This window comes from Dasypus novemcinctus, chromosome 19 (assembly GCF_030445035.2).
Source record: "Dasypus novemcinctus isolate mDasNov1 chromosome 19, mDasNov1.1.hap2, whole genome shotgun sequence".
Taxonomy (NCBI): domain Eukaryota; kingdom Metazoa; phylum Chordata; class Mammalia; order Cingulata; family Dasypodidae; genus Dasypus; species Dasypus novemcinctus.
This window is the reverse complement of record NC_080691.1, coordinates 73,339,266-73,366,138: the sequence shown is the minus strand read 5'-3', so window position 1 is coordinate 73,366,138 and position 26,873 is coordinate 73,339,266. Positions and strand designations below refer to the sequence as shown.

Genomic DNA, 26,873 nt, shown 5'->3' with positions numbered 1-26,873 from the left:
CAATTTCTGCTCTTTCTTCTTTTTTGATATATGAATTTATGGCTATAAATTTCCCTCTCAGTACCGCTTTTGCTGCATCCCATAAATTTTGGTATGTTGTGTTATCATTATCATTTGTTTCAAGGTAGTCATTGATTTCTTTTGAGATTTCCTCTTTGACCCACTGTTTTTCTAAGAGTGTGCTGTTTAATTTCCAAATTGTCGTGTGAAGTCTGGGTCTCTGTCCCTTGCAATTTTCCAGGTTGACTCCACTGTGGTCAGAGATATTGTTTTGTATGATTTCGATCTTTCTGAATTCATTAAGCCTTTCTTTGTGGCCTAGCATATGGTCAATCTTGGAGAATGTTCCATGTGCGTTTGAGAAAAATGTATATCCTGCTGTGTTTGGGTGTAATGATCTATATATGTCTATTAGATCCAGCTCTTCTAATATACTGTTCAAATTTTTTGTTTCTTTAGTGATTCTCTTTTGAGATGTTCTGTCCAGAGTTGATAGTGGTGTATTAAAATCCCCCACTATAATTGTAGATGCATCTATTCTTTCACTTAGTTTTTCCAGCATTTGCCTCACATATTTAGAGGTGCCCTTGTTAGGAGCATAAATATTTATGATTGTTCGATCTTCTTGACAAATTGTCCCTTTCACTAAAATATAGTATCCTTCTTTGTCTCTCACAATTGTTTCGCATTTAAAGTCTATTTTGTCTGATATTAATATAGCTACTCCTGCCTTTTTTTGGTTGTTGTTTGCTTGTATGATTGTTTTCCAGCCATTCACTTTCAACCTCCATGAGTCTCTGGGTCTAAGATGTGTCTCTTGTAGGCAGCATATAGATGGGTCGTATTTCCTTATCCAGTGTCCCAGTCTGAATCTTTTGATAGGTGAGTTTAATCCGTTGACATTCAGTGTTATTACGTTTAGAGAGTTATTTATGGTAGCCATATTTTGGTTGGATTTGTGTTTCTTATATTTTGTTTGTATTATTTTATTTTCCTCTTCTATTTTTGTCTTTCTTGTTGCTTTTACACTCTCCTCCATCTCTGACTGTCCTGTTTTTTCCTTTCTTCCTGCAGAATTCCCTTAAGAATTTCTTGAAGGGGAGGTTTCTTGTTGATATACTCTTTCAGTTTCTGTTTATCTGTGAATATTTTGAACTCTCCATCATTTTTGAATGCTAGTTTAGCTGGATAGAGTATTCTTGGTTGGAAATTTTTTTCCTTTAGTACCTTGACTATATCATACCACTGCCTTCTTGCCTCCATCGTTTCAGATGAGAAATCAGCACTTAATCTTATGGAGTTTCCCTTGTATGTGATGGTTTTCTTTTCTCTTGCTGCTTTTAGAATTTTTCCTTTGTCTTGAGCATTGGATAATTTGACAAGTATATGTCTTGGCGTGGGCCTCTTGGGGTTTATGACCAGTGGAGTGCGCTGTGCTTCTTGGATATGTACATCTGTCTCTTTCAGTAGATTTGGGAAGTTTTCATTCATTATTTCCTGCAACACTCCTTCTGACCCCTTTCCCTTCTCTTCTCCTTCTGGAATGCCTATAATACGTATGTTTGAGCGTTTTGCGTTATCATTCAGGTCCCTAAGTCCTATCTGGATTTTTTCTACCTTTTTATTGACCACTTCTACTATCTGTTTGATTTCCAATGCACTGTCTTCCACATCACTAATTCTCTGCTCTGCCTCTTCTAGTCTGCTGATATTTGCTGCAAGTGTATTTTTGATTTCTTGAACTGTGGTGTTCATTCCCATCATATCTGTTATCTTTTTGCATATGTCTGCAATTTCCCCTCCAAGTGTTGTCTTCACGCTGTTAACCTCTTTCATTACTTCATCAAATTTGTCGGTGATAAATGTTCTGAGATCTTTCATTGCTTGTGCGAAGTCCTGCCCCCCTTCCTGATTTTCAGTTTGTTGATTGGATTCAGCCATGTTTTCCTGATTACTGGTTTGGTTTGTAGATTTTTGTCGCTGTCTTGTCAACATTTTTTTTTGACGGGTTTAATCAGTTCCTTAGCTTCTTTGTCTAGTCTTGGAGATTAATTAGCTGTTGTTTTTGCATAAGTGTTATATCTTCTCTTTGTCACTTTGTTCTTCTTATTCCAATTTCTTATTGCTAGTTAAGCTCACTTTAAAGGAAAGTATTAGTGCTGGGGAAAGTCAATTGTGTAAGGAAGGAAAAAGTGTGAAGTAGTATTGGTGATATATGTTTACAAAGCAACAATATGAGTTCTGGGAGGATGGCGGTTAGATCATGTAAATTGTGTAGAGTTATAGTAGTAGGAAAGTACCTATAATGAGGTAGACGACTGAATATGGGAGGAATGTGGTACGTACTAAGAATCTATTGTTTTCGTGAGAGAGGGAAAGAGAAAAGAAAGGTAATAGTTTCAGGGACGAATACCAGATGGAAAACTAAACACAGGTATTAGAAATTAAGAGTTAGACACTTTGTGGATCAAAGAAAGGGAGATGGAATATAGGAGAGATAGCAGATGGTGGAGGATATCAAGTTGTAGGGGAAAGGGGATAGTGTAGATAGACTAAATCTATTCACAGAGAAATGAGGCAGTGGAGGGTGAGGAAACACAGCAAATGTGAGGTATTTCCTGTAGGACCTATTGTATTGTTAAGGTAAAATAGTATAAGAAGAATATTGGGGACAAGAAAGAGAGGATTAAAAAAAAAAAAGAACAACAACAACAACAACAAAAAATAAAAAATAAAAAAAAATAAAAAAAATAAACCAAAGAACATAAACCCCGCCGCCAGGGTTGGCTGGGCTCAGCTGGGCTCCGGTCCCCCGCCCGCCGCCCGCCGCGGCTCGGCTGGGCTCGGCTGGGCTCGTCTGGGCTCGGCTCTCCCGCCCGCTGCCCGGCGCGGCGCGGCTGGGCTCGGCCGAGCTCAGCTGGGCTCCGCCCCTCCGCCCGCCGCGGCTCAGCCGGGCTCGGCCGGACTCGGCTACCCTGGCCGCCGCCCGCCGGGGCTCCGCGCGGTGCTAGCTGCCTCGGCTCCACCTACCCAAGGAGGGAATCCTCCACACGTAGCTGGGATCTCCGTGTATATTTCACAGATGGATCCTCTCTGTTACCTTCCCTCCAAATCGATGTCAAGACACCTCCGGACCAGGAAAAATCCTGAAACAGCCGGTCCCAAAGAGTCTCCGACGCCTCCCAGCCAATTCCCCCCAGGAGCTAGTAACCGGGAAGTTCACTCAGCCACCATCTTGCCTCCCCCTCCTGAAAAGTCCCAATTTATATCTTATACACCAGTCCTTTCCGTTACCTTCCCACCAAATCGATGTCCAGACACTTCCTGCCCTGAAAAAATCCTGAAAAAGCCTGGTTCCGGAGAACCTCCAGCGGTGCCCAGCTGCCTCTTCCCAGGAGAGACGGCAAGGCAAGCTCACTCAGCCACCATCTTGCCGGAAGTCCCTATAAAGAAAATTTAAAACATGCATCACATAAATATATATTAGGAGCTATATCATTTTGTAATATATTGCAGTAACACGAGAGAGGGAGTAGAAGAACACACGATGGAATAAATTATATAATTACATATATTAGTTAAGGACATCAAACCAGAACATATATAAGTTTGACAAGTGAAAAATTATTACTGAAAACCAGTTAGAAAATAGGTTTAAAAACCTGACTATCTTCCTGTCAGTATAATCACACCTTTTTGCAAAGCAGTTTAATTGAAATATATTCACATATCATACAATCTATCCAAAGTGTACAATCAATAGCTTTTAGTTTAATCACTGTGTTATGCATTCAACACCACACATGATTTTAGAACAATTTCACTACTCCAGAAAGAAAAAACCCACACCCATTTGCTATCACCACCTAAACCTTCTATCCTACCCCAGCCCTACATAACCAATACTATAATTATATATTATAAGTTGAATTATTTATAAGTTATATAAATGTAATCATACATTATGTAGTACTTTGTGTCTGGTTTCTTTCACTCAGCATGATGGGTTGTTTTCCCTGATATTAAATCTTGTTACATTAACATACATTTCTTCAGTTACAAAGCAAACATGCAATTTTGCACATATTTTTATTTCACATGAGGTTTCACTATTCTATACAGTTCCATGTTCAGTTTTTGGTATCTTTCTAGTAGTATACATGATCTTAGGCTTTCCCTTTCAACCACTGTCTTCCCATATAATAGCTCTTCTAGTTACAGATACTATGATGTGCTTCCAACTTTCCTATTAATTTCTAAAGTTTTACAACAAGAATAATAGCTAGAGAATGAACTGTGGGATTGTATAACACAGTGTACTCTGTCATGGCTGAAAATTGGGATTTACTATACAATTTTAAGAACGTTCTTTCAATCTCTCTAAATATCTCTCACTAGAATAGGGTGTTGATAGTGGGTGGTATATTGAGAAAAATGCAGGCAAACGTATTTCTATGGGCTGTAAATAGAGACTTTTTGCCATAGCCATGTTCTCTGGAAAGACTGAGACCCACATAGCAACAAACAAAATATTCAACATATCTCCGGTGCACCCATCCTACCAGGGTCCTCACCCCAGAAGCAGCCCTCACCCAGTAAGGGCCGAGGAGGGGCCGCGGGCTGGGGTTCCAAAGGGTTGCTCTAACGCAAGCGGCGAGGCCAACCCTTCTCGCCCCTGGACACGGCCACTCTGCACCCTTCTACGGCCGCCTACATGGTCCTGTACTGCAGGGACAACTTCCGGTGTGTACACGCAGCCAGGCCTCGCAGCCCGCCGCCGCCCCGGGCGCGTCCCCAGCTGCCAGGGCGCCCTATCGGCTGGCGGACCACGCTGCGCCCCCGCCCGCCACCTCCAATCTCTTCCTGTGGTTCAAAAAGCCCGGTTTAGATGCCCTTCGGAGCCCCGGGAGCACCGCTGGGCCTTTCCCGTAGCCACGTCTGCCACCGTTCCCTTGGCCTGCGCGCAGGGGCCCTTCGCGCACCCGCGCACGCCTCTCCCGCAGGGCCCTGGGCAACCAGCCAGCTAGGCTGGCTGTCCCTGGCCAGCCGCCAGGATCTGATGAGGATGGTGCGCCTGCCCTTCTTGTACTCTGCGCTCATGCCATGGCCATCCAGAGAACGCCCGAGTGCAAGCTCCCTCAGCCACATCTACCAGTTCTTAGCCAACAGCTTCCCCTTCTACTAGCTCAGAAAGGCCGGCTGGCAGAACTCCATCCGCCACAATCTGTCTCTCAAGGACTGCTTCAAGAAGGTGCGCCGGGATGACGTCGACCCAGGAAAAGGCAATTACTGGACCCTGGACCCAAACTGCAAACAATGTTTGACAATGGGAACTTCCTCAAGAAGCGAAAGCGCCTTGCTGAGGCCAGCGGCAGCTCCGCAATAACAGCTGGGACTCCTAAGTCAAAAGAGGCGTTCTCCTCAGGTTTGGGGGCTGGTGTGAGCATAGTCAGAAGGAGACAGCCCCTCCTCCTCCTCAGTTCCCGGAACTTCCGGAGGCGCCAAGAGTACTGCCTCATCTCCAGTCAAGCTCTCCTTTTGCCTCAACGCCTTCTTCAGCAGCCTCAACACATTGGGTGTCAGCAGCAGCCACACCCAGAGAGTTCTCCCTGGCAGCCGCCACCTAGGGATGCAGGAGTCCAGCTGCCCTCCAGCAGCCCATTTCCCCACCCCAGCTCCATCTCCAAGATCTGGTCAGCCAACTGCAACTGAGTAACTGCAGCGGCAGTACCAACAGCCAGAGATGTTCCTCTTACAACCCTTACCTTGCTAGGGCCAGTGGGGGCCAGAGCAGCTCCTTCAACTTTAGCATGGTCAACAGCTTCATCTACCCCCCAAGGGCTTAGAGGACTGCTTCTCAGACTTCCAGTGTATTCCAGGAGCTCTCCTTAAAATGCAGATGTCTGTTCAGTAGGTCTGGGGGTCATTTCCATGGAGCACCCCATGACCACACTTAAAATAGTAAGGTTGTTGATAATCCTTTCTACAACTCAAGATTTCACAGGCTTCTCGGATGAAGGGCTTCCTTAGGGAGACAATTATAGCCTTCTATTCTGGGAGAGCAGCCTATAAGCCATGGAAGGGCAGGGACCATGCTTAATTTCTTCATAACTGCATGCTAAGGTTGCAAGCACAAATGTGTAGGGGCTAATCAACATGGACCAGTGAAGTTGTGGGGTAGGAAAATTAACAATAATGACAGATGGCAAGTGAAGCATTGGGCATTGTTCAGAATGGACAACTGAATTCTGCTGTGGGCAGCTGATTACCTCCTGCACAGCAGGATTCTGAGTTTTCTAGAAAAGTCAGATATCTGGGTTTTTATATGAGAACTTGAACTTTTTTGTTTTTTGAGTCTTTTTAAAGTTTTTTAAACACTCTACTAGGAAACACTGTTAATCGCTGATCTAGATCCTTCTCAAGAACCACCTCTACTTATACTCAAAAATATCTGGTACATAATACTCACTAATAGCAGTGGTCTGTCAACTCCAGGCAAGCCATGTGTGCCCGGCACTGTTCCAGACACTTTTCAGGTACTCATTTAATCCTCACAACAACCCTAGGTGACATTTTATTATGACTGCTCATTGTCAATATGAGGAAAGTGAATCTCTAAGATGTTGGATCACTTGCTCAAGGTCACACAGAGTACACTGTAGAACCAGAATCAGATCCAGACATCCAGTGCTGATGCTCATAACCTTTGCATTCTAGTTCTTACAAACCAAAAATGCCAGTATCCACAGTAAAGTAAATGTACAGGGGCTGGAATGGAGGTATTTCTCCTTTAACCAATGTGTTATTTTCTTAGTACAAGCCATTAGAAAAGAAAATGCTATTTAGAGTATATGCATATTTTAAATCTTTTGATTAATATTTCCAGAATATCTTTCAAAATTGCTACTCTATTTTGTCCCCAGTTTTAATGAAAGGTAGTGACTATTTCTTCATCCTTTCTCTAACAAATGCTATTACCATTGTTTTTAGCATATTAAAATAGCTGGGGAATGCATTTATTGCAAACTGGATATATTTTATACAGTTGAGTGTTGGGGATTGAATCATTTCCCCCACAAAAGTCATGTTCAGGTCCCAACCTCTGGTCTTGTGGATATGAGCTTATTTGTAAATAGAATCTTTGACGATGTTATTACTTAAGGTATGTCCAAACTGAATGAGGGTAGATCTTAATCTATGAAGGCCTTAGATATAAAGGCAATTGGTCATAGAGAGAAAGCCATGGGGAGCAACTAGAAACTGAGTCAAGAGAACCAAAAGGAGGCAGAAGACATCACTATGTGCATTAACATTTGACAGAGAAAAGCCAGAAATCCCAAAGATTGCAGGAGAGACAGAAGATACTGATGCTGGGAGGAAACTGAAATCATGAGCCAGTTAATTATTTATTAAGCAAATCCATTGTGTGGTATTTGTTTTAACAGTGAGAAATCTAATACAGGCTAGTTAGATTCATCTTTGTTCATTTTTTATGGTAGTCTTCAACTTTTTCTTATTAATTTGGAAGAGTTCATAAAATACATTGTCTGTTGAGCTATAACTTTCATGTTTGACTGCTTATTTTTTTTAACAAGATGTATAGTTTCTATTATTTTATCAAGGAATATTCTAGCAAATGAAGGTTATTATTTTTATGTAATAAAATTTTGCTCATATTTTCTTCTATGATTTAAAGATTTCATTCCATACTTAGTAAAATCTTATAAATCCCATAGTTATATAAATATGTTTTTTCTTTTCTTGTTTGTGCTTTTGGTGTAAGGTTCAAGAAACTACCACCTGACAGAAAACATTGAAGATGTTTATGTTCATCTTATGCTTGTAGGTTTTATATTTAGGTGTTTGATCCATTTTGAGTTAGTTTATGTATAAGGTGTTAGATGGGGGTCCTCTTTCTTTCTACTGGATAAGGCTATCCAGTTCCCCTAGCACCATTTATTGAATAGACTGCTCTGCCCCAGCTGGTTGAGCTTGACAACCTTGTCAAAAATCACTTGTCCATAAATGGGAGGATCTATTTCTGAATGTTCAATTCCATTCCATTGATTAACATGTCTATATATATGCCAATATTATGCGGTTTTTACTATTGTAGCTAAGCAATATACCTTAAAGTCAGGAAGTGAGAGTATTCATGCTTTGTTTTTCTATTTTAAGATAGATTTAACTATTGAGAGCTCCTAAAAATTCCAAATAAATTTTCTTTGTTGCCTTTTTCAAAAAAGATACATCGATCACAAAAAAATCTTACATTAAAAAATATAAGAACCAGGAAGATGGCAGTGGACTAAGGAGATTCTGCTATAGGCCGGTTAGTAAACACCCAGAGCTGTCTGGAGATAGCTGAAGCACTTTTTGGGGGGCTCCAGGAGGCCATAGGAGATGACTGCCTATCTGCAAAGAAGATTCTTAAGTAGAGCACTCCACGCCATGGAGGCCAGTGCCAATCCTCCACCAAAGGCACAAGCTACCTTGGGAGATTTTCTGAATCAGGAATTGAAAGCTCCACTTCCCAGAAATGGGGGAGGAAGAGATTGTTTGTCACCAAGTTCAGCTACTAATAAGTAAATTAAGAGGGAAAAAATTATAATACTGAGAACAACTAAAATTTGAGCCTGTCCAAGTCCAACAAAGACTGGTAGCTGCCATCTTAACTCTGTGCCTGGCATGAGGGGACATGGGGTGAAATGAAAATCAAAATGTGGATGGGGATTTACTTCCTTCCATCTGAATCAGATTGTAGGTCTAGCCTAGGCTCCAATGCCACCTCCAGCAGGGAGGAAGCTGCAGGAACCTGTGCCAGCCTCTCTAGGAAATTAATGGCCAAGCTGGGGAGGTAGATGATTGTCCAACTCTGGCAGCACAAGCTGCCCCAGGAGCTATTCTGTGGCTGGAACTGGAAGCTCCATTTCCCAAAAACAGAGGGGAAGGATACATTTGAATGATGATTTGAGCTATTGATTGGTAGAATCAGCTGGCTAAGATATAACCCTAGGAACAGCTGGGGTGTGAATCTACCCAAGTGGTAAAAAGGCTGGTGGCTGCCATTTTGACTCCACCCCCAGCATGAGGGGAAGCCAGAACCAAAAATCATAATGACTAGGAACTAGTTTGTTTCACCCAGATTGACTTACAGACCTTGCCTAGGCTTCAGCCCCACCTCTGGCAGGGATAAGGCTGGCAGGCTCTGCACCAGCCTATCCAGCTAACTGCAGGTATCTTTGGCTGGCACAGACTGAAAATCAAAAGTCTACCAGGGAAAGCAGACTTGGCCCAATGGATAGGGCATCCGCCTACCACATGGGAGCTCTGCAGTTCAACCCTGGGCCTCCTTGACCCATGTAGAGCTGGCCTATGTGCAGTGCTGATGCATGCAAGGAGTGCCATGCCATGCAGGGGTGTCCCCAGCATAGGAGACCCCCATGCACAAGGAATGCACCCTGTAAGGAGAGCTGCCCAGCACGAAAGAAAGTGCAGGCTACCCAAGAATGGCACTGCACACATGGAGAGCTGACACAAGATGACACAACAAAAAGAAACACAGATTTCCAGTGCCACTGATAAGGACAGAAGTAGTCACAGAAGAACACACAGCGAGTGGACACAGAGAGCAAACAACTGGGGGGGGTAAGGGGAGAGAAATATAAACAAACAAACAAACAAACAAACAAACAAACAAACAAATAAATAAATCTTTTTTATAAAGTCTACCAGGGCAACTGTGGTCATTTTTGACCCTCACTGCATATATTGCTGCCCACACCTCCATGTCCATCTGCACCTAAAGTAGGGATTTCCCTATCCCTGGCAAAGGAGAACATTCAGAGAAGCTTCTTTAGTAGCTGACACAATGAGGGCAGCTTGAGCCTCCACAGCTTATAGCACCATTTACAATCTTGGCTCTTACTGAAAAACCAACAAGGGAGGAAGGGCAGAAAGTCCTAAACCAAAGAGAAAAACTGCACCTAGAATAAATAATCTAGTAGTCCAGATGCCAAGACACCAACAAAAAGTTACAATCCACACTAAGAAACAAAAAGCTATGGCCCAATTAAAGGAACAAGAAAGGCCTGCAGATGACATAAAGGAGTTGAGACAACTAATCATAGATATTCAAACAAATCTCCTTAATAAATTCAATGAGATAGTTAAAGAGATTAAGGATATCAAGGAGAAACTAGATGTGCACAAAGAAGAATTTGAAAGCATACATAGAAAAAGAACAGATCTTATCAGGATGAAAGGTGCAATAAATGAACTTTAAAAAAATATTGGAATCTTGTAATAGTAGATTTGAGGAGGCAGAAGAAAGGATTGGTGAACTTGGAGAAATGTCCTTTAAAAGTGAACATACAAAATGAAGAGATGAATAAAAGAATGGGAAAAAATTGAACAAGGACACAGAGAACTAAATGACAGCAAAAGGCATGTAAACATATGTGTCATGGGTGTTCCAGAAGGAGAAGAAAAGGGAAAGGGGCAGAAGGAATATGTGAGGAAATAATTGTAGAAAATTTCCCAACCCTACTGAAGGATATAGGTATCCATGTCCAAGAAGCACAATGTACTCCCATCTGAAAAAATCCATATAGGCCAAGTCCAAGACACATAATCATCAGAATATCAAATGCCAAAGATGAAGAGAATTCTGAGAACAGCAAGAAAAAAGCAATGTGTAACTTATAAGGGATACCCAATAAGGTTAAGTGCTGATTTCTCACCAGAAACCATGAAGGCAAATAGACAGTGGTCTTAAATATTTAAGATACTACAAGAGAAAAAATTCCAGCAAGAAACATATCCAGTAAGACTGTCTTTTAACAATGAGGGTGAGATTTAAATTTCTAAGTAAGAGACCCAATTTTTAGGAACTACTAAAAAGTGTGCTAGAGCCTGAAAAGACAGGAGAGAGAAGCCTGGTAGAGAGTCTAGAAATCAATAAAAATAACTATTATTGTATCAATAACAATAACTAAAAGTGTCAAAAGAATGGTGAAAATAAAATATGACAAATAAAACTCAAATATTCAGGAATAAACTTAACCAATGATGTAAAGCACTTGTATTCAGAAAACTGCAACTCAATGTTAAAAAAAGTCCAAAAAGTCCAAAAAAGGAGAACCAGCAAGATGGCAGCTGAGAAAGGAGGTCCTAGAGTCAGCTCCTGCTACAGAGCAATTAGTGAACACCGAGACCTATCTGGAGATTCTCGAGCAGGTTTTGGGGGGTTTCCAGAGCCCAGAAGAGCATCCTGCCACACACTTGAAAGACTGGAGGGAGGAGACTGCCCATCTGCAAAGAGGACTCATGAGTAGAGCAGTCCATACCATGAAGACCAGTGCCCATCCTCCACTAGAGGTACAAACTGCCTTGGGAGGTGTTCTACGACTGGAATTGAAAAATCCACTTCCTAAAAATGGGAGAGTAAGAGATGGTTGGGCAGCAACCTAAGCTACTGATGAATAAATTTAGAGTACTAAGCTACTGATGAATAAATTTAGAGTATAATCCTGAGAAGAGCTAAAGTTTGAGCCTGTTCAAGTCAGAAAAAGATCAGTAGCTGCCACCTTGGCTCTGTGCCTAGCATGGGGGAAGCAGGGCTGACTGAAAATCACAATGTTGATAGGGACTGGCTTCTTTCCATCCAGGTCAGATTGCACCTCTAGCCTAGGCCCCAGTGACACCTTCAGCAAGGAGGGAGCTGGAGGGACCTGAGCCACCCTCTTCAGGAAATTACCAGCCAAGCCACAGAGGATGGTGTTTATCCTGCTCTGGTGGCACAAGACACCTTAGGAGATATTCTGTGGCTGGAATTGGAAGCTCCATTTCCCAAAAACAAGGGAGAAGGATACGTTGGCTGCCGATTTTGGCTACTGATTGGTAGAATCAGCTGGCTAAGATATAACCCTGGGAACAGCTGGGGTGTGAATCTACCCAGTGGTAAAGAGGCTGGTGGCTGCCATTTTGACTCCACTCCCAGCTTGAGGGGAAGCCAGTTTCCAAAATCACAGTGACTGTAGGAACCAGTTCATTTCATCCAGATGGCCTGCAGCTCTAGCCTAAGCTTCAGCCCCACCTCTGGCAGGGAGGAGGCTAGCAGGCCCTGTATGAGCTTATCCAGAAAACTGCAGGATTCTTTGGATGGCACAGATTGAAGATTTGGAAGCCTACTGACACAACTGTGGTCAACATGGATCCACATTGAATAGATTGCTGCCCACATCTCCAGCTCCATCCCTGCCCCAGGCAGGGAAAAAGGAGCGTGAAGCTTCATCACGCTCTGTGGAACTACAATCTAGGCCTGCACAACTTGAATTATTGAACACAGATGTGACTCCGTCCCTACCCCTGGCAAAGGAGAATGTTCAGAGAAGCTTCATTAGCAGCTGACACAATGAGAGCAGCTTGTGTCTTCACAGCTTATAGCACCAATTACAACCTTGACTCCTGCTGAAAAACCAACAAGGAAGAAAGGGCAGAAAGTCCTAAACCAAAGAGAAAAACTGCACCTAGAATAAATAATCTAGTAGTCCAGATGCCAAGACACCAACAAAAAATTACAATCCACACTAAGAAACAGAAAGCTATGGCCCAGTTAAAGGAACAAGAAAGGCCTGCAGATGACATAAAGGAGTTGAGACAACTAATCATAGATGTTTAAACAAATATCCTAAATAAATTCAATGGGATGTCGAATGAGATTAAGGATATTAAGAAGACAGTGGATGCACACAAAGAAGAATTTGAAAGCATACATAGAAAAATAGCAGATCTTATGGGAATGAAATGTGCAATAAATGAAATTTAAAAAACATTGGAATCATATAATAGCAGATTTGAGGAGACAGAAGAAAGGATTGGTGAGCTTGAAGAAATGGCCTCTGAAAGTGAACATACAAAAGTAGAGATGAAGAAAAGAACGGAAAAAAATTGAACAAGGTCTCAGGGAACTAAATGAGAAAAAAGACTTGCAAACATATGTGCCATGGGTGTCCCAGGAGGAGAAGAGTAGGGAAAATGGGCAGAAGAAATATCTGAAGAAATAATGGCAGAAAATTTTCCAACTTTATTGAAGGGCATAGATATCCATGTCCAAGAAGCATAACGTACTCCCATCCAATAAAAGCCAAATAGACCAACACTGACACACATGCTCATTAGAATATACAATGCTAAAGACAAAGAGAGAATTCTGAGAGCAGCAAGAGAAAAGCAATGCACAACTTACAAGGGATACCCAATAAAATTAAGTGCTGATCTCTTACCAGAAAGCATGGGAGCAAGAAGACAGTGGTCTGAAGTATTTAAGATAGTAAAAGAGAAAAAAATTCCAGCCAAGAAACATATCCAGCAAGACTGTCTTTCAAAAAGGAGGGCAAGATTAGAGTATTCAAATATAAACAGAAGCTGAGAGAATTTCTAAGCAAGAGACCAGATTTTCAGGAAATATTAAAAGGTGTGTTAGAGCCTGAAAAGAAAAGACAGGAGAGAGAAGCCTGGAAGAGAGTCTAGAAATGAAGATTATATCAATAAAAGTAACTAAAAGTGTCAAAAGAGTGGTGAAAATAAAATATGACAGATAAAACTCAAATATTCAGGAATAAACTTAACCAATGATGTAAAGCACTTGTATTCAGAACACAGCAATTCAGTTAAAAGAAATTTTAAAAGTCCTAAATAACTGAAAGAACATTCCATGCTCATGAGTTGGAAGATTAAATATCTTTACGTTGTGAATTCTATTCAAATTGATATACAGATTCAATGGAATCCCAATGAATATTCCACCAGAATTTTAAAAAATTGAAAACACAAACATCAAATTTATTTGGAAGGACAAGGGGTCCTGAATAGCCAGAAACATCATAAAATGGAAAAGAATACCCTCATCTCCATACATTAAATCTTATTAACTAGCTTTAGTGGTAAAAACAGCATGGTACTGACATAAAAACAGACACATAGACCAATAGAGACAAATTTTTGGTTCAGATAAAGACCGTCACATGTATGGTCAAGTGATTTTTTACTATCCTGTCAAATCCACACAGTTCAGGCAGAACAGTCTATTCAACTAAAGGTGCTGAAAGAATTGGATATACAGAGCTGAAAGAAGGAAAGAGAATCCCTATCTCACACCTTAAATCAAAATTACCTCAAAATGAATCAGAAACCTACAAATAAAAGCAAGAACCATAAAACTTGTAGAAGAAATTGTAGGAAAATATCTTCAAGACCTAGTGGTAGAATCCTGGTGGATTCTTTAAGGGGATAAGAGGACTGAGATGAACTACTAATGCTTAATGTTTGTAAAAGTTATAATTAGCTTTACTGTAAGTGTGGAAATGTAGTGGGTGGTAACACATAATGAGTAACAGCTAGTTTATACATGAGTATGTATCTGAAAATGATAATCTAGTTATGTAAATGCCAATTGAAAGAATGCTGGAGAATATTCTAGGAACTGAATAGCACAATAAACCAAGAGGTGGATGAGAATTGTGATTGAAGGTACAAATGCAAGAGTGTCCTTTGTGAAATAGAGCAAATGTTCATCACTATTACAGGGTGGTGGGAATGTGGAGAAGCATGGGGAAAATACAGCTTGAGTAACCTATGGACTGTGGTTAGCAGTTATTCTTGCATCTATGCAAAAGATGTACCGTGTTGATAATGAGGCAGTATGGAAAATGTGAGCCAAATGTACACTAAGGACATGGTAACAATCAGATGATAGTGTCTTATCTGTAGCAAATGTTCCACCACAGTGTTTTGTGTAGATGGAGGGATGTTGTTTGGGAATTCTGCACATGTGCATGATTGTTTCATAAGTTTACAACTTCTGTATAAAAATATATTTTAAAAAATAATAATAGGGTGGGAAAAACATACCAAATGTAAGACAAGGACTATGATTAGTAGTAAGATTTTGACAATATTTTTTCATAATTTGTAACGAACATTTCACAACAATGCAAGGTGTTGGTGGAATGTTGATGTGTGGAAACTCTGCATGATGTTATGTATGTTTAATTTGTAAGTTCACAACTTTTAGTACATATTTGTTTATGTATGTTCATATATAAATGATATAAATATAATAATATAGGGTTGTATTACTACCTTACAAAGTATTTTCCCCCAACCAACCCTATATTATTATGGGGGAAAATACTTTGGATGGTAGTAATATTTTGACAATGCTCTTTAATCATTAGTTAAAAAGGTTTAATAACAATGTAAGTTATTGGTGGTAGGGTGAGTTATGACAGCCCTGTATAATGTTATATGTGTTTGTTTTATAAGTTCACAAATATTAGTATGTGAACTGTTTATGTATGTTTATGTATGACTGATATAATTCCATAAATTAATTTAAAAAATACATGAGTTTCCCATATAGCCCTCACCCCTCACCCCCACTCCTCCCACATCAACAACTATTTTCATCATTGTGACACATTCATTACATTTGGTGAATTCATTTCGGAGCACTGCTGCACCACATGGATTATAGTTTACAGTGTAGTTTACATTCTCCCCCAGTCCATTCAGTGGGTTATAGCAGGATATATAATGTCCAGCATCTGACAACTGCAAGCTAGAGAATTGCATCCATCAGCCATGTGAGATCTAAGCTCCCTCTTGGTTTAGACGTGGTTTGGACATCACCATCCCAGGGTCCACAGGATGGAGGAATAAAATATGGGTTAGAGTGGGCTTATTGATATTCTACTATAGAACTATTGTGATTCTAGCAATGGAAGATGTGGAGACAGTAGCCACAATATTTGCTGAAGGCAGGGAGAGGGAAGAAAAGAAGTGATGTGGGGCATTTTTGGAATCCCACTGGAAGGGTATCACCCCCAGCCAAGAATTGATTAGAGAGTAGTATTTCTCATGTCTAGAGCTGAATGAAAACTAAACCTGAAATCTCTCCTAAAATAATCTGAGCTTCTCTGTTATTCCCAATCTAGCTGTGCCTTTGAAACACTTCAAAATGTTTATTCTTTTCCCTAAGCCTAATAGACTACCAAATCATTCTGAAATATTCAGGCCCATTTGACCCAATAAAACCAATGTCTCATATAGGGCAATGTTGACATACATAAAGGATGTCTTAAGTTCATTCATTAAATCAACACATACTTATCAAACAATATACTAAGCTTCAGTTCTACCTGAAGCTTCTCATGAGGTAAAGTCCCTTTTCTATCTCAAAGGAAGGAAAAGCCATATCAATATATCAATATCAAGAGACCAGCAAATTGGCTTTTCCATACTGTTTCTGAGAATTTGGCCATTTTTCCTCCTTGGCCAAGATCATCCCTCCTTCTTCATAGGGCTTCATTTTGTCACCTTTGTGTTAACAGGGCTCAACATGATACTTTGCAGTTATCTTAACTGACAGCCTCTTCCCAGGTAGCTGGATCTGGAAAGCCAGGAAAAAGTGGGGAAATATTGCTTAAATGCCTTCTGTTTGCCAGATACTTTTTTCAAACTTCTCACATATACTCATGATAACTCTGATCAAAAGAATTATTACAGAACCTTGCACAAGAGGAACTCGTTAATGCAATCATGACCAATGTAAGAACTAAATGCAAGCAAAGTGAGGTTGTCACCTGGGGTGACAGAAGAAGCCCCAAAAGATAAAATAGTCTAGTCTAAGAAATATACATTTAAGTCGGGAACTGAGAGTCCTCCAGCTTTATTTTTCCATTTTAAGATAGTTTTCCCTGTTGAGAGAGACTTACCATTCCAAATAAATTTGATAATTGGATTTCCCAATTCTGAAAAAGTGCCTCTTGGAAATTTTATTGGTTTTGCATTGAATCTGTAGATCAATATGAGTATAATTGACATCATAATAATATTTAGTCTTCCAATCCATGAACACAGACTATCCCTTCATATATTTAGATTTTTGTTTTCTTTTCATAATGTCTTTTTGTAATGTCTTGAGTAAAAGTCCCTTATGTCCTTGATTGAGTTTCCTCCTAAACATTTGATTCCACTAGTTGCTATTATAAAAGGGAATTTTAAAATTATTTCTTAGTCAGATTGCTCATTAGTAGTGTATAGAAATGCTCCTGATTTTTGCATATTAATCTTTTAGCTCAGCACTTTGCTCAACTTGTATATGAGCTCTCAGAGCTTTGTTGTGGATTTTGGGGGGATTTTCTAGATATAAGATCATATCATCAGCAAATAGTGCATGTTTAACTTCTTCCTTTACTGATTGGGAGCTTTTTATGTCTTTATCTAGACTAATTGCTCTAGCTAGCTAGAACTTCTAGCACATATTGGATAACAGTGGTGACAATGAGCATTCTTCTTTTCTTCCTGATCTCAGCAGGAAAACTCTCCATCTCAGTGGTTCACCACTGAATACAATGTTACCTGTGGGTTTTTCATAAATGGGCTTTTTCGTGTTGAAAAAATTTCCATCTATTCCTATATTTCATAGCATTTGTAATCAAGAAAATAGGTTGGATTTTTGTCAAATGCATTTTCTGCATCAATCAAGATTATCATGTCGCATTTTCTTCCTTGATTTCTTGATATGATGTATTACATTGATTGATTTTCTTGTATTGAAGCAACTTTGCATTGCCTGGGCTAAAACCTACTTGATTATGATGTGTTATTCTTTTAGTGTTCTGTTTGATTGTATGATCAAGTACTTTGTTGAGGATATTTGTGTCTATCTTCCTTACAGAAATTGGTATATAATTTTCTTTTTATGTGGTCTCTTTATCTGGCTTTTGGTATTCTATGATGCTGGCATCATAGAATGGTTTTTTTTTTTTTTTTTTTTTTTGCCTCATGTATTTTTTTTATTGACTTTGTAATAATATTACATTAAAAATATATATGTGAGGTCCCATTCAACCCCACCCCCCCACCCCCCCTCTCCCCCCCCAACAACACTCGTTCCCATCATCATGACACATCCATTGGATTTGGTAAGTACATCTTTGGGCACCTCTGCACCTCATAGACAATGGTCCACATCATGGCCCATACTCTCCTCCATTCCATCCAGTGGGCCCTGTGAGGATCCACGATGTCCGGTGATCACCCCCGAGGCGCCATCCAGGGCAGCTCCACGTCCCAAATACGCCCCCACCTCTCATCTCTTCCTGCCCTTCCCCATACCCATCGTCCACCATGTCCACTTTTCCCAATCCAATGCCATCTCTTCTATGTGGACATTGGATTGGTTGTGTCCATTGCACCTCTATGTCGAGAGGAGGCTCAGATTCCACATGGATGCTGGCTGCCATCCTCCCATTTTCAGTTGTAATCACTCTAGGCTCCATGGTGTGGTGATTGTCCTTCTTCAACTCCATCTTAGCTGAGTGTGGTAAGTCCAATAAATCAGATTGTAGGTGCTGGAGTCTGTTGAGGCTCAGGACCTGGCTATCACATTATCAGTCCAGATATTCAAATCCCCTAACTATATCTTAAACCCCAACGTTAACTGCACCTCCAGCAGATTAGTATGAATGGTTTTGATAGCATTCCCTCCTGTTTAACTTTTTTGATATAAATTTATCTTTAAGCACTGACTTCACTGACTCATAGGTTTTCTTATATTGTGTTCTTGTTTTCATTCATCTTGAGATACTTACAGATTTCTCTTGCAGTTTCATCTTTCACCCACTGATTTTTAAGAGTGTATTGTTTAAATCCCCTATATTTGTGATTTTTCCCATTCTCCTCCTGTTATTGATTTCCAGCTTCATTCCCTAGTGGTCAGAGAAAGTGCATTGTATCGTTTCAATCTTTTAAAATTTATTGAGACATGTTTTGTGTCCAGATATTGTCTATCCTGGAGAAAGATCCATGAGCACTTGAAAAGAATGTTTATCCTGCTGATATGAGATACATTGTTCTATAAATGGTTAATTGGTCTCATTCATTTGTCATATTATTTAAGTTCTCTGTTTCCTTATAGATTCTCTATCAAAGATGAGAATGGTTTACTGGAGGCTCCAACTTCTGTTCCACAATTGATGAGCCAATAGTATTAGAATTACATTATTGAATAAAGTTCATAGTTTGCATTAAGTTTCGTTCTTTGCCTTGTTCTGTTCTATGATTTTTTTGGTGTTATTGTTTCAATTTTTTTGAATTAATATTTTTATTTAATTTTATTTAATTGATTTAATATTTTTTAATTTTTAATTTTACTCTGTAACATATATACAACACAATAAATTCTCATTTTAATCAATTTCAAGGTTACAATACATTGATGTTAATTACATTCAAAATGTGAAAACCTCACTACCAAACATTACCATAACTTTCCAATTGTTATTTAGTTAAACAATTTTTTTTGTAATAGAATATTTAGCCAGAGGAATTAAACCAATCAAAAAAGATGTACAAATTGAAAATTAAGAAGAAAAAATTTCCTTGGTTGCAGATAATATCCAATATAGAAAAAATCCTGAAAAATCCATCATAAATTTACTATAACTAATAAAGGAATTCAGGAAAGTGGTGGGTTTCATTTTCAACAAGCAAAAATCAATAGTGATTTTACACATGAATAATGAAAAACCGAAAAGGAAATAAAGTAAAATATGATTTTTCCAACAAATACTAAAAAATTTAAATATCTCGGAATAACTTCAACCAAAGATGTAAAGAATTTGTACACAGAAAACAGCAAAACATTGCTGAAAATTTTTAAAAAGAATGAAACAAATGGAAAGTCATTCCATGTTTTGGATTGGAATACTGACTTTTCTTAAGATATCAATTTTACTGAAAGGTATTTCCAGATTCAACACAATCCCATTCAAATGTCCAACATTTGCAAGTAGATATCTAGTCTTCATATTCCTTTTGATGAAAAGAGTGTTCTCTCTCAATTGGGTTGTCTTGACACCTTTTTCTAAATTTAATTGGCTACAGATCCATGGGTTTATTTCTGAAATCTCATTTCTGCTCTATATATCTATCTAAACTTATTGATTATTGTAGCCTTGTGATAAGTTTTGAAATTGGGAATCATGAGTCACTCAACTTTTTCTTCTTTTCTTTTCAAAATTGTTTTGGCAATTTGTCAGTTTTTGCATTGCCATATGTATTTGAATATCACTTTTTCCATTTATGAAAAATAAAAGGCAGGATATTGATTGGAATTTCATTGAATCAGTAGATTTCTTAGGAATCTAGTGTTGTATGCCTTAATTATAATGAATCTTCTAAATTTTAAGCATAACATGTCATATAATAGTTTCCATAAAATAGAATAACTGTGTGAAACTACTCTTTTAATCGAGTCAGAAAATGAATTTGGAAAGTTTATGTTGCCATACAAAGGATGAGTATGAGTTATTATGGTGGAAAGGGTAAAAAATATTTGAGACCGATAGAAAACTTATATAAAAGAGCCTAGTGAGAAATAGCTTGTCTGGATGTAAAACTGAAATAAGTCCCATCAGTTTGAGTACAGTAATAAAGTAGAAGAGGGACATAAGACAATACTGGAGGTATGGACAGGGTCTTTTTATTATAGGCACTGTCTGAAATTTGAACTCGGGTAGTTGCAAGTGTAGATTTAGAGAAACCCAGAAAGAAGCTGTTGGATATTTTCAGACACTGGGATGTGATGTTGAATTATGCTATGGAAAAAAATTATTTATTTATGATGAATCTTTAATAGATTGGATGCCTGAGTTTGAGGCCCTGAGATGAAGCCCAGACCTGACTCAAGGATGACTCTCCAAATAAATAGCTGATATAGTGGTGCCATTTTGGTTAAGGCTTGAGACCCATGCACAGGAAAGTTGGTCCTAGGCTTGGCCAGCTCTTGAATGTCTTTTAATTCTGGCCCAGGAGGCATGTACTTCATCTGTAAGTCATGGCCTTCATCAGTATTCCATGAATGTTCTAAATCAGAATGAACTCAAGCCCTATCAGGTTAAAGCAAAGAGAAGGCAACCTGTGTGATTTGAAGTCTGATGTAGAGAAGAATTGTGTCTGTATTTGGGCAACTACTTCAGAGTAGCAGCTTCACTAGAAGGCCAATACAAATGTTACTGAAGTAGTGGCAGGTGGAAAAAGGCATTATCAAGAGCAGTAGAGGTGGGGATAACTTATAATTAAGCAAAAGCAAAATGGAAGTCTAGTTGATCCCAACTTCACAGAAAGAAAGTGTTGGTGCCAGGCAACTGACAAATCTCCAGACTGTTCTATATGTAGCATTTGAGATGAACATCTTCAAGTGATTGCTTACTTTTACAATACCTTGATAATCAAGTGTCTGCCAACTCCATAAATCCTGAGTCCAATGCCAACTTTTTAATATATTATTAAATATTATTATTCTTTATCGCTTTGAGTAATCTGATATCTGTAATTGCTGAAAAACACAAGTCTTTCATAGATTTCAAATTGAACACAATGTATGGGGAAATTATTTGTATTATTTGGCACACATTTGACTTTTGTAAGGTGAAGAAAATCTTCCAAAATAATTTGGAAATTATACCCCATTATTTCTTCAAATTTAGCTGTTCTGTTATTCACTCTATTCTTAACTACAGAAATTTACTTTAGTGAGTGGAATCACTCAAGACAATTTCTTTTACTCTTGATTTTCTTTAGTATTTTTCATCTCTTTCTCATTCTCTTCTGAGTTCTTGATAAATTCCACAGTAATATGTCCCAATTGCTAATCTCTTAATGACTATAGGAAACCCAGGTCCAAGAGTTTGTCCTAGAGATATAAATTGTATAATTTATTTCTACTAGTGTATCCATAGTTTCCATGAATACTAATTTTTCTTTATCATATCTATTCTTTGTTTGTAGATGACTTTATATTTCAAAATATGTGGTCCTTTTAACATGTAATATTGTTTGCTTCATTGAGGAGCTTAAATATACTTCATTGAAATTCTTATTGAGATTCACCTATTAGTTCTATTTTTATGAGAGAATTCAACTCCCATTGTTGACTGGTGAGCAGTTTCTATTAGTAGTAACTTTCCTTCTTTGCACTGGGATTTTAATATGCTATCGTATGTTGAATTGGAGGATTTTTGTCTCTCCTTCCAGGACTCACTCCTGTAGGAATATTTAAGGACAATTATAAATACTCAAGAATATTTATTTTTTTTCTTTTGAGGTATGAAGGCCAGAGATTGAAACTGAGACCTCGTATACTGACACTGAGCCACATTGAACCACATTGAGCCACACTGACTCCCCAGAACTGTCTTCCTCATTTGTTTGCTTGTTGTTTGTTTGTTTTCTTTTGCTTCCAGAAGGCCACAGGATCTGAACCCCAGACCTTCCATGTGGGAAGCAGGCACTCAACTGTTGAGCCACATCTACTCCCCTTTAAGAATGGTTTTTAAAATGTTAAGCTCACACACTTAAAACTGTAGTTCATATCAGCTTCTGAAATCCTTAAAACTCAGGTCTCTATCTCAAGTTCTGATATGTAGAACCTGTCAGATCAATTGCATTGCTCCACATTCATACGTTTTTTCACAGTCCCATTTCAGTGAAGGAAGTCCCGATCCTTATCCCACACTCATCAACATTTCTTCCTTTAGCATATGTAGAACTAAACAAGAATTTCTTCTTGGAAAAGTGGACTAGTCAAAGTTTCAGTGACCACACCAGGAATTAAGAGGGGAAAAACATCATTAGTTAGGTCATCTTTAGCCCAAAGTAAATTGAAAAATGAAACATTTTTCCTCCATTTTATCACTGGGTAAGAGACAGCTGGACCTGATTCCAGTTACTTCTGAGAACTCTTTCTCCCAAATTGAAACCTTAGTTGACAAATATCACCATAAACTTCAGGAAAATATTCATTCCCACATACTTTTGCCTCCTTATCCTCAAATATTTAAATGAACTTAGCAACACCTATGACCAGAAGAATGAGTGACATTTGATCATCACTTCTATCAGGTCAGAGTGAATATAACCACTGTTGCCTATTTATGTTTTCTATTTGTTTCTGGTGTTCCATGACCTCTGTCTTCTGTAGCCTCAACTATTACTTTTTTTTTTTTTTTTTAAATTTTTTTTTTATTGACTTTGTAATAATATTACATTAAAAATATATATGTGAGGTCCCATTCAACCCCACCCCCCCACCCCCCCTCTCCCCCCCCCCAACAACACTCGTTCCCATCATCATGACACATCCATTGGATTTGGTAAGTACATCTTTGGGCACCTCTGCACCTCATATACATTGGTTCACATCATGGCCCATACTCTCCTCTATTCCATCATATAGGCCCTGTGAGGATTTACAATGTCCGGTGATTACCTCTGAAGCACCATCCAGGGCAGCTCCATGTCCCGAAGACGCCTCCACCTCTCATCTCTTCCTGCCTTTCCCCATACCCTTTGTCCATTATGTCCACTTTTCCCAATCCAATGCCACCTCTTCTATGTGGACACTGGATTGGTTGTGTCCATTGCACCTTTATGTCAAGAGGAGGCTCAGATTCCACCTGGATGCTGGATGCAATCCTCCCATTTTCAGTTGTAATCACTCTAGGCTCCATGGTGTGGTGGTTGTCCTTCTTCACCTCCGTCTTAGCTGAGTGTGGTAAGTCCAATAAATCAGATTGTAGGTGCTGGAGTCTGTTGAGGCTCAGGATCTGGCTATCACATTGTCAGTCCAGAGATTCAAATCCCCTAAATATATCTTAAACCCCAACATTAACTGCACCTCCAGCACATTAGCATGAAAGTCTTATGAAGGGAGATCCCATCTGAGTCCAGATTCATCACACATAAACACCATTTCCAAAGAGGGGCCATCTGCCCTGGTAGTTAACCCCATCGGCCATGACCATAACTCCCATGGGTCTCTTTAGCCCTCAAAGGAACCAATATCTGGGGGTTGTATCTGCTTTATCTGTCTCTCTGACTCTGCTCAGTTGTGCATGAGGGCAAACCTTCTGCCAGCCTCCAGACTCTTTTTTAGAAACTCGTAGCCATATAATGTAGCCTCAACTATTACTAAGTGGCCCAAGTCAGAGCAGGTATGCTTGTGTGTAGGAGGCCATAATTTATATGGTAGTCCCAAAGCATAGAACTCCCTGCTTTGGTCATTGATCATTTGCCTGTGTGTGTGTGCATGCGTGATGGGCATATCTTAAAATTCCTTGGCAATTTCATTGTCATAAACCCTATATGTTTTACTCTAGTGCCATAGAATATTGTAGGTCTTGTAAATGTCATAGATGTTTGTGTGTGTGTGGTTGAAAGAACATGGCGTGCTTTCTAGAGAATGTTCTCTGCTGTAGGGTGAGTAAAGAAAAAAGTTTCTCCCTTAGCCCCATGGTCCCATCAACATAAAAATATTAGAGGAGACCTGTCTTTAAGTGTAGAAATGCTTATCTCTATGTTTTCTCATGCTTTATTAGGTCTGAGAAGTAGATAAGGAGGTCAAATTTTAGGAATTCCAGATGCAACTTTTTTCCTGCATTTATCTTAAGCTGCTGAAATACAATTTTGAATTTAACATGACTGTTGCTTCCCCAAATAGGGAAACATATGCTTGTGGATGTTTTAGGTCACATGAATGGTATGCAGACCTACATCTATCATATAGGGCATGTTGTGTGAGCCTGCCCTTCTCTATGTTGGACTTTGGGGAGTACAATTCCAGAACATTTTTATCTAAACCATGACTGGTATGACTCCTTTTTGACACAGCATTCTTCTGTTGTAATAATCTCCAGTTTATTGGATGTGTCTGATTTATTGACAGAGGTTAGAACTTAACCTGCCTAGGAAGGAGAGTTTCCCTAGGGGTCTTGTTATCTATGGACTTGGATGAAATCATAACACCTAGAGGGGAGAAGGATGATCCTCAAACATATTTTTCAACTTTGTTTTCATCTGGGCACAGGACCTCAGATGCAGAGCCCCAGGGCAGAAAGGTTTCCATATACCACTATTGGCTGGTAGTGGTGGAAATGCCCAGCAAAACCGTCATTGTACCCTTTAGATTTGCCTATCCAGTTCATGACAATATCTTTTACACAATATGCATTTATAAATATCTGCTTGAGGCTACAGTATCCGTTTCAGCTCTGCCTACCCCATACCTTGCACACACTAAGAATTTGTCTGCAGTTTGTGGAGATACTTCTGAGATGTTACCACTGACTTTTATTTTCCTGTTCCTGCAGTTTCCCCTGTCTGCATGGAGTTTTGCTGATCGCACCTGCTTCTACAGAATGAAACCCAATGTATTTAAAGATGGAGAGCTGATTATTGGTGCGTTTTTCCCCCTTTATACATTTCTAGCATACAATGAGAATGGAAAACCAAGCAAGGACGTCTATTTCCTACAGTAAGTGTCATTTTCATTTATTTTCTGCCTAATTGTGATGAGGAATACTGCCTAGGCAATTTGAATATAGCCAGATCAGTGTAGTCTACATCACTTGTACTCCCCTTTTCACCAGCATGCTTTATATTCCTAGAATATCCATAATTTATATCTCTTCCCACTGGATTCTTCTGTTTTTTTCAAATGGAATGAGAGTATTCTATTTTGCTTATAGTTCTCATAACTTTATCTTTTCCAGTGCTGGTATCTAAGGGAGATTGTCCTCTCCATGAAATTTGACTCTCCCCATATCTCTTCTCCTACTTTGGCTTCCATAAGCAGGGGAAGAAAGGATATTCCTTTGTAAAACAAACCGCTGGCAGCAGGGCTGTGCTAAGAACTTACAGAAAAAATTCTCTTCTCCAAATCAGGGGTCTGCTAATGCTTATTTTCTCATGTGTATAATATTTAATATTCCTACCAAGGTGCCACTGGTATCTGGATCCCACTAGCATGGACAGAATTCTTCTGTAGACATCTGGCTACTCTGAAATATCTTTATATCACAGCCTGCCAGGGATCCTCCATGCATTCCACACTCCCAGCCAGAACAGGAATAAGAGTTAAACTATCTGTGAGACATTTTCAAATCCAATTCTGATTCACTTGGACATTTAAACTATCTCTGGTTTTAGAAATCTGAACACGTCAGTTCTATATCCAAAGGTCTAATTAATAAATGAATGAAGTAAAATTTCAGGGGATTCAAGAAGATAGTTTCTGCTCCTGTGAGAATGGGAAATATCACTGAAGAAAATGATGGCTTACTGTTTTTTCTTGGAAGTGATGGGTTTTGCAAGCACTTTTTCACATTTATGACAGGGGATGGCAGGGTTTGGAATTTGGGGCCTCTTCCTGCTACAGAGTTTGTGCCTATCTTTTATTTGCTTTTATTTCAGAATGTTTCTCTGCTTATCTCATTCATTCTTTGACACTCCTCTCATGCTTCTCTACTTATGTCCTTTCCATAACTTTCCAAAATGTGTTTGCCACATTGTTGTCAACATCTGCGATGCACATACCTCATTTCTGAATGGCTGCTGCTGATTACTGTCTCTCAAACAGTGTTAAGTCTTCAGGAGTTAAAAGTGGTTGATTCAGGGACTTTCTGGATTGAGTCTCCTCGGAAAGAAGGCAAGTTGACTATGTGTCCCAAATTGCTTAAGCACCCTGTAAGGTGGAGGGAAAGAGCTTGTGTACTGTCATAGCAGGAGAGACTAAATGCTTTTCTTCTTATCCTCTGCTTTCCACTCTGACCATCTCAGGGAAAACTGAACCTTGGCAGATCTGGTCTTTTGAGACAGGTAACTTAGAAACCCTGTCTGAAACTTAATAGAATTCACCTGCAATTATATAAAACATTTATTTTGTCTGACTCATCCACTAGGTTCAGAAGGCCCAGTTCCCAGGCAGCTTAACTTTGGAGGATCAAGAAAATGTTTTAATGTTCTTT

The 26,873-nt window shown here is 39.2% G+C and overlaps 1 protein-coding gene and 1 pseudogene across 1 annotated transcript in view; both read left to right on the top strand.

The window, feature by feature from the left end:
- Positions 1 to 5,846, top strand: part of LOC101427725 (forkhead box protein I3-like) — a 41,500-nt pseudogene extending 35,654 nt beyond the window's left edge.
- Positions 5,847 to 24,291: 18,445 nt separating this feature from the next.
- Positions 24,292 to 26,873, top strand: part of LOC139436959 (vomeronasal type-2 receptor 116-like) — a 33,145-nt gene continuing 30,563 nt past the window's right edge. Inside the window, exons 1-2 of the mRNA XM_071209684.1 lie at positions 24,292 to 24,327; positions 25,218 to 25,381. Of these exons, the coding sequence (XP_071065785.1) occupies positions 24,292 to 24,327; positions 25,218 to 25,381 (200 nt within the window). The remainder of the gene's footprint in view (positions 24,328 to 25,217; positions 25,382 to 26,873) is intronic.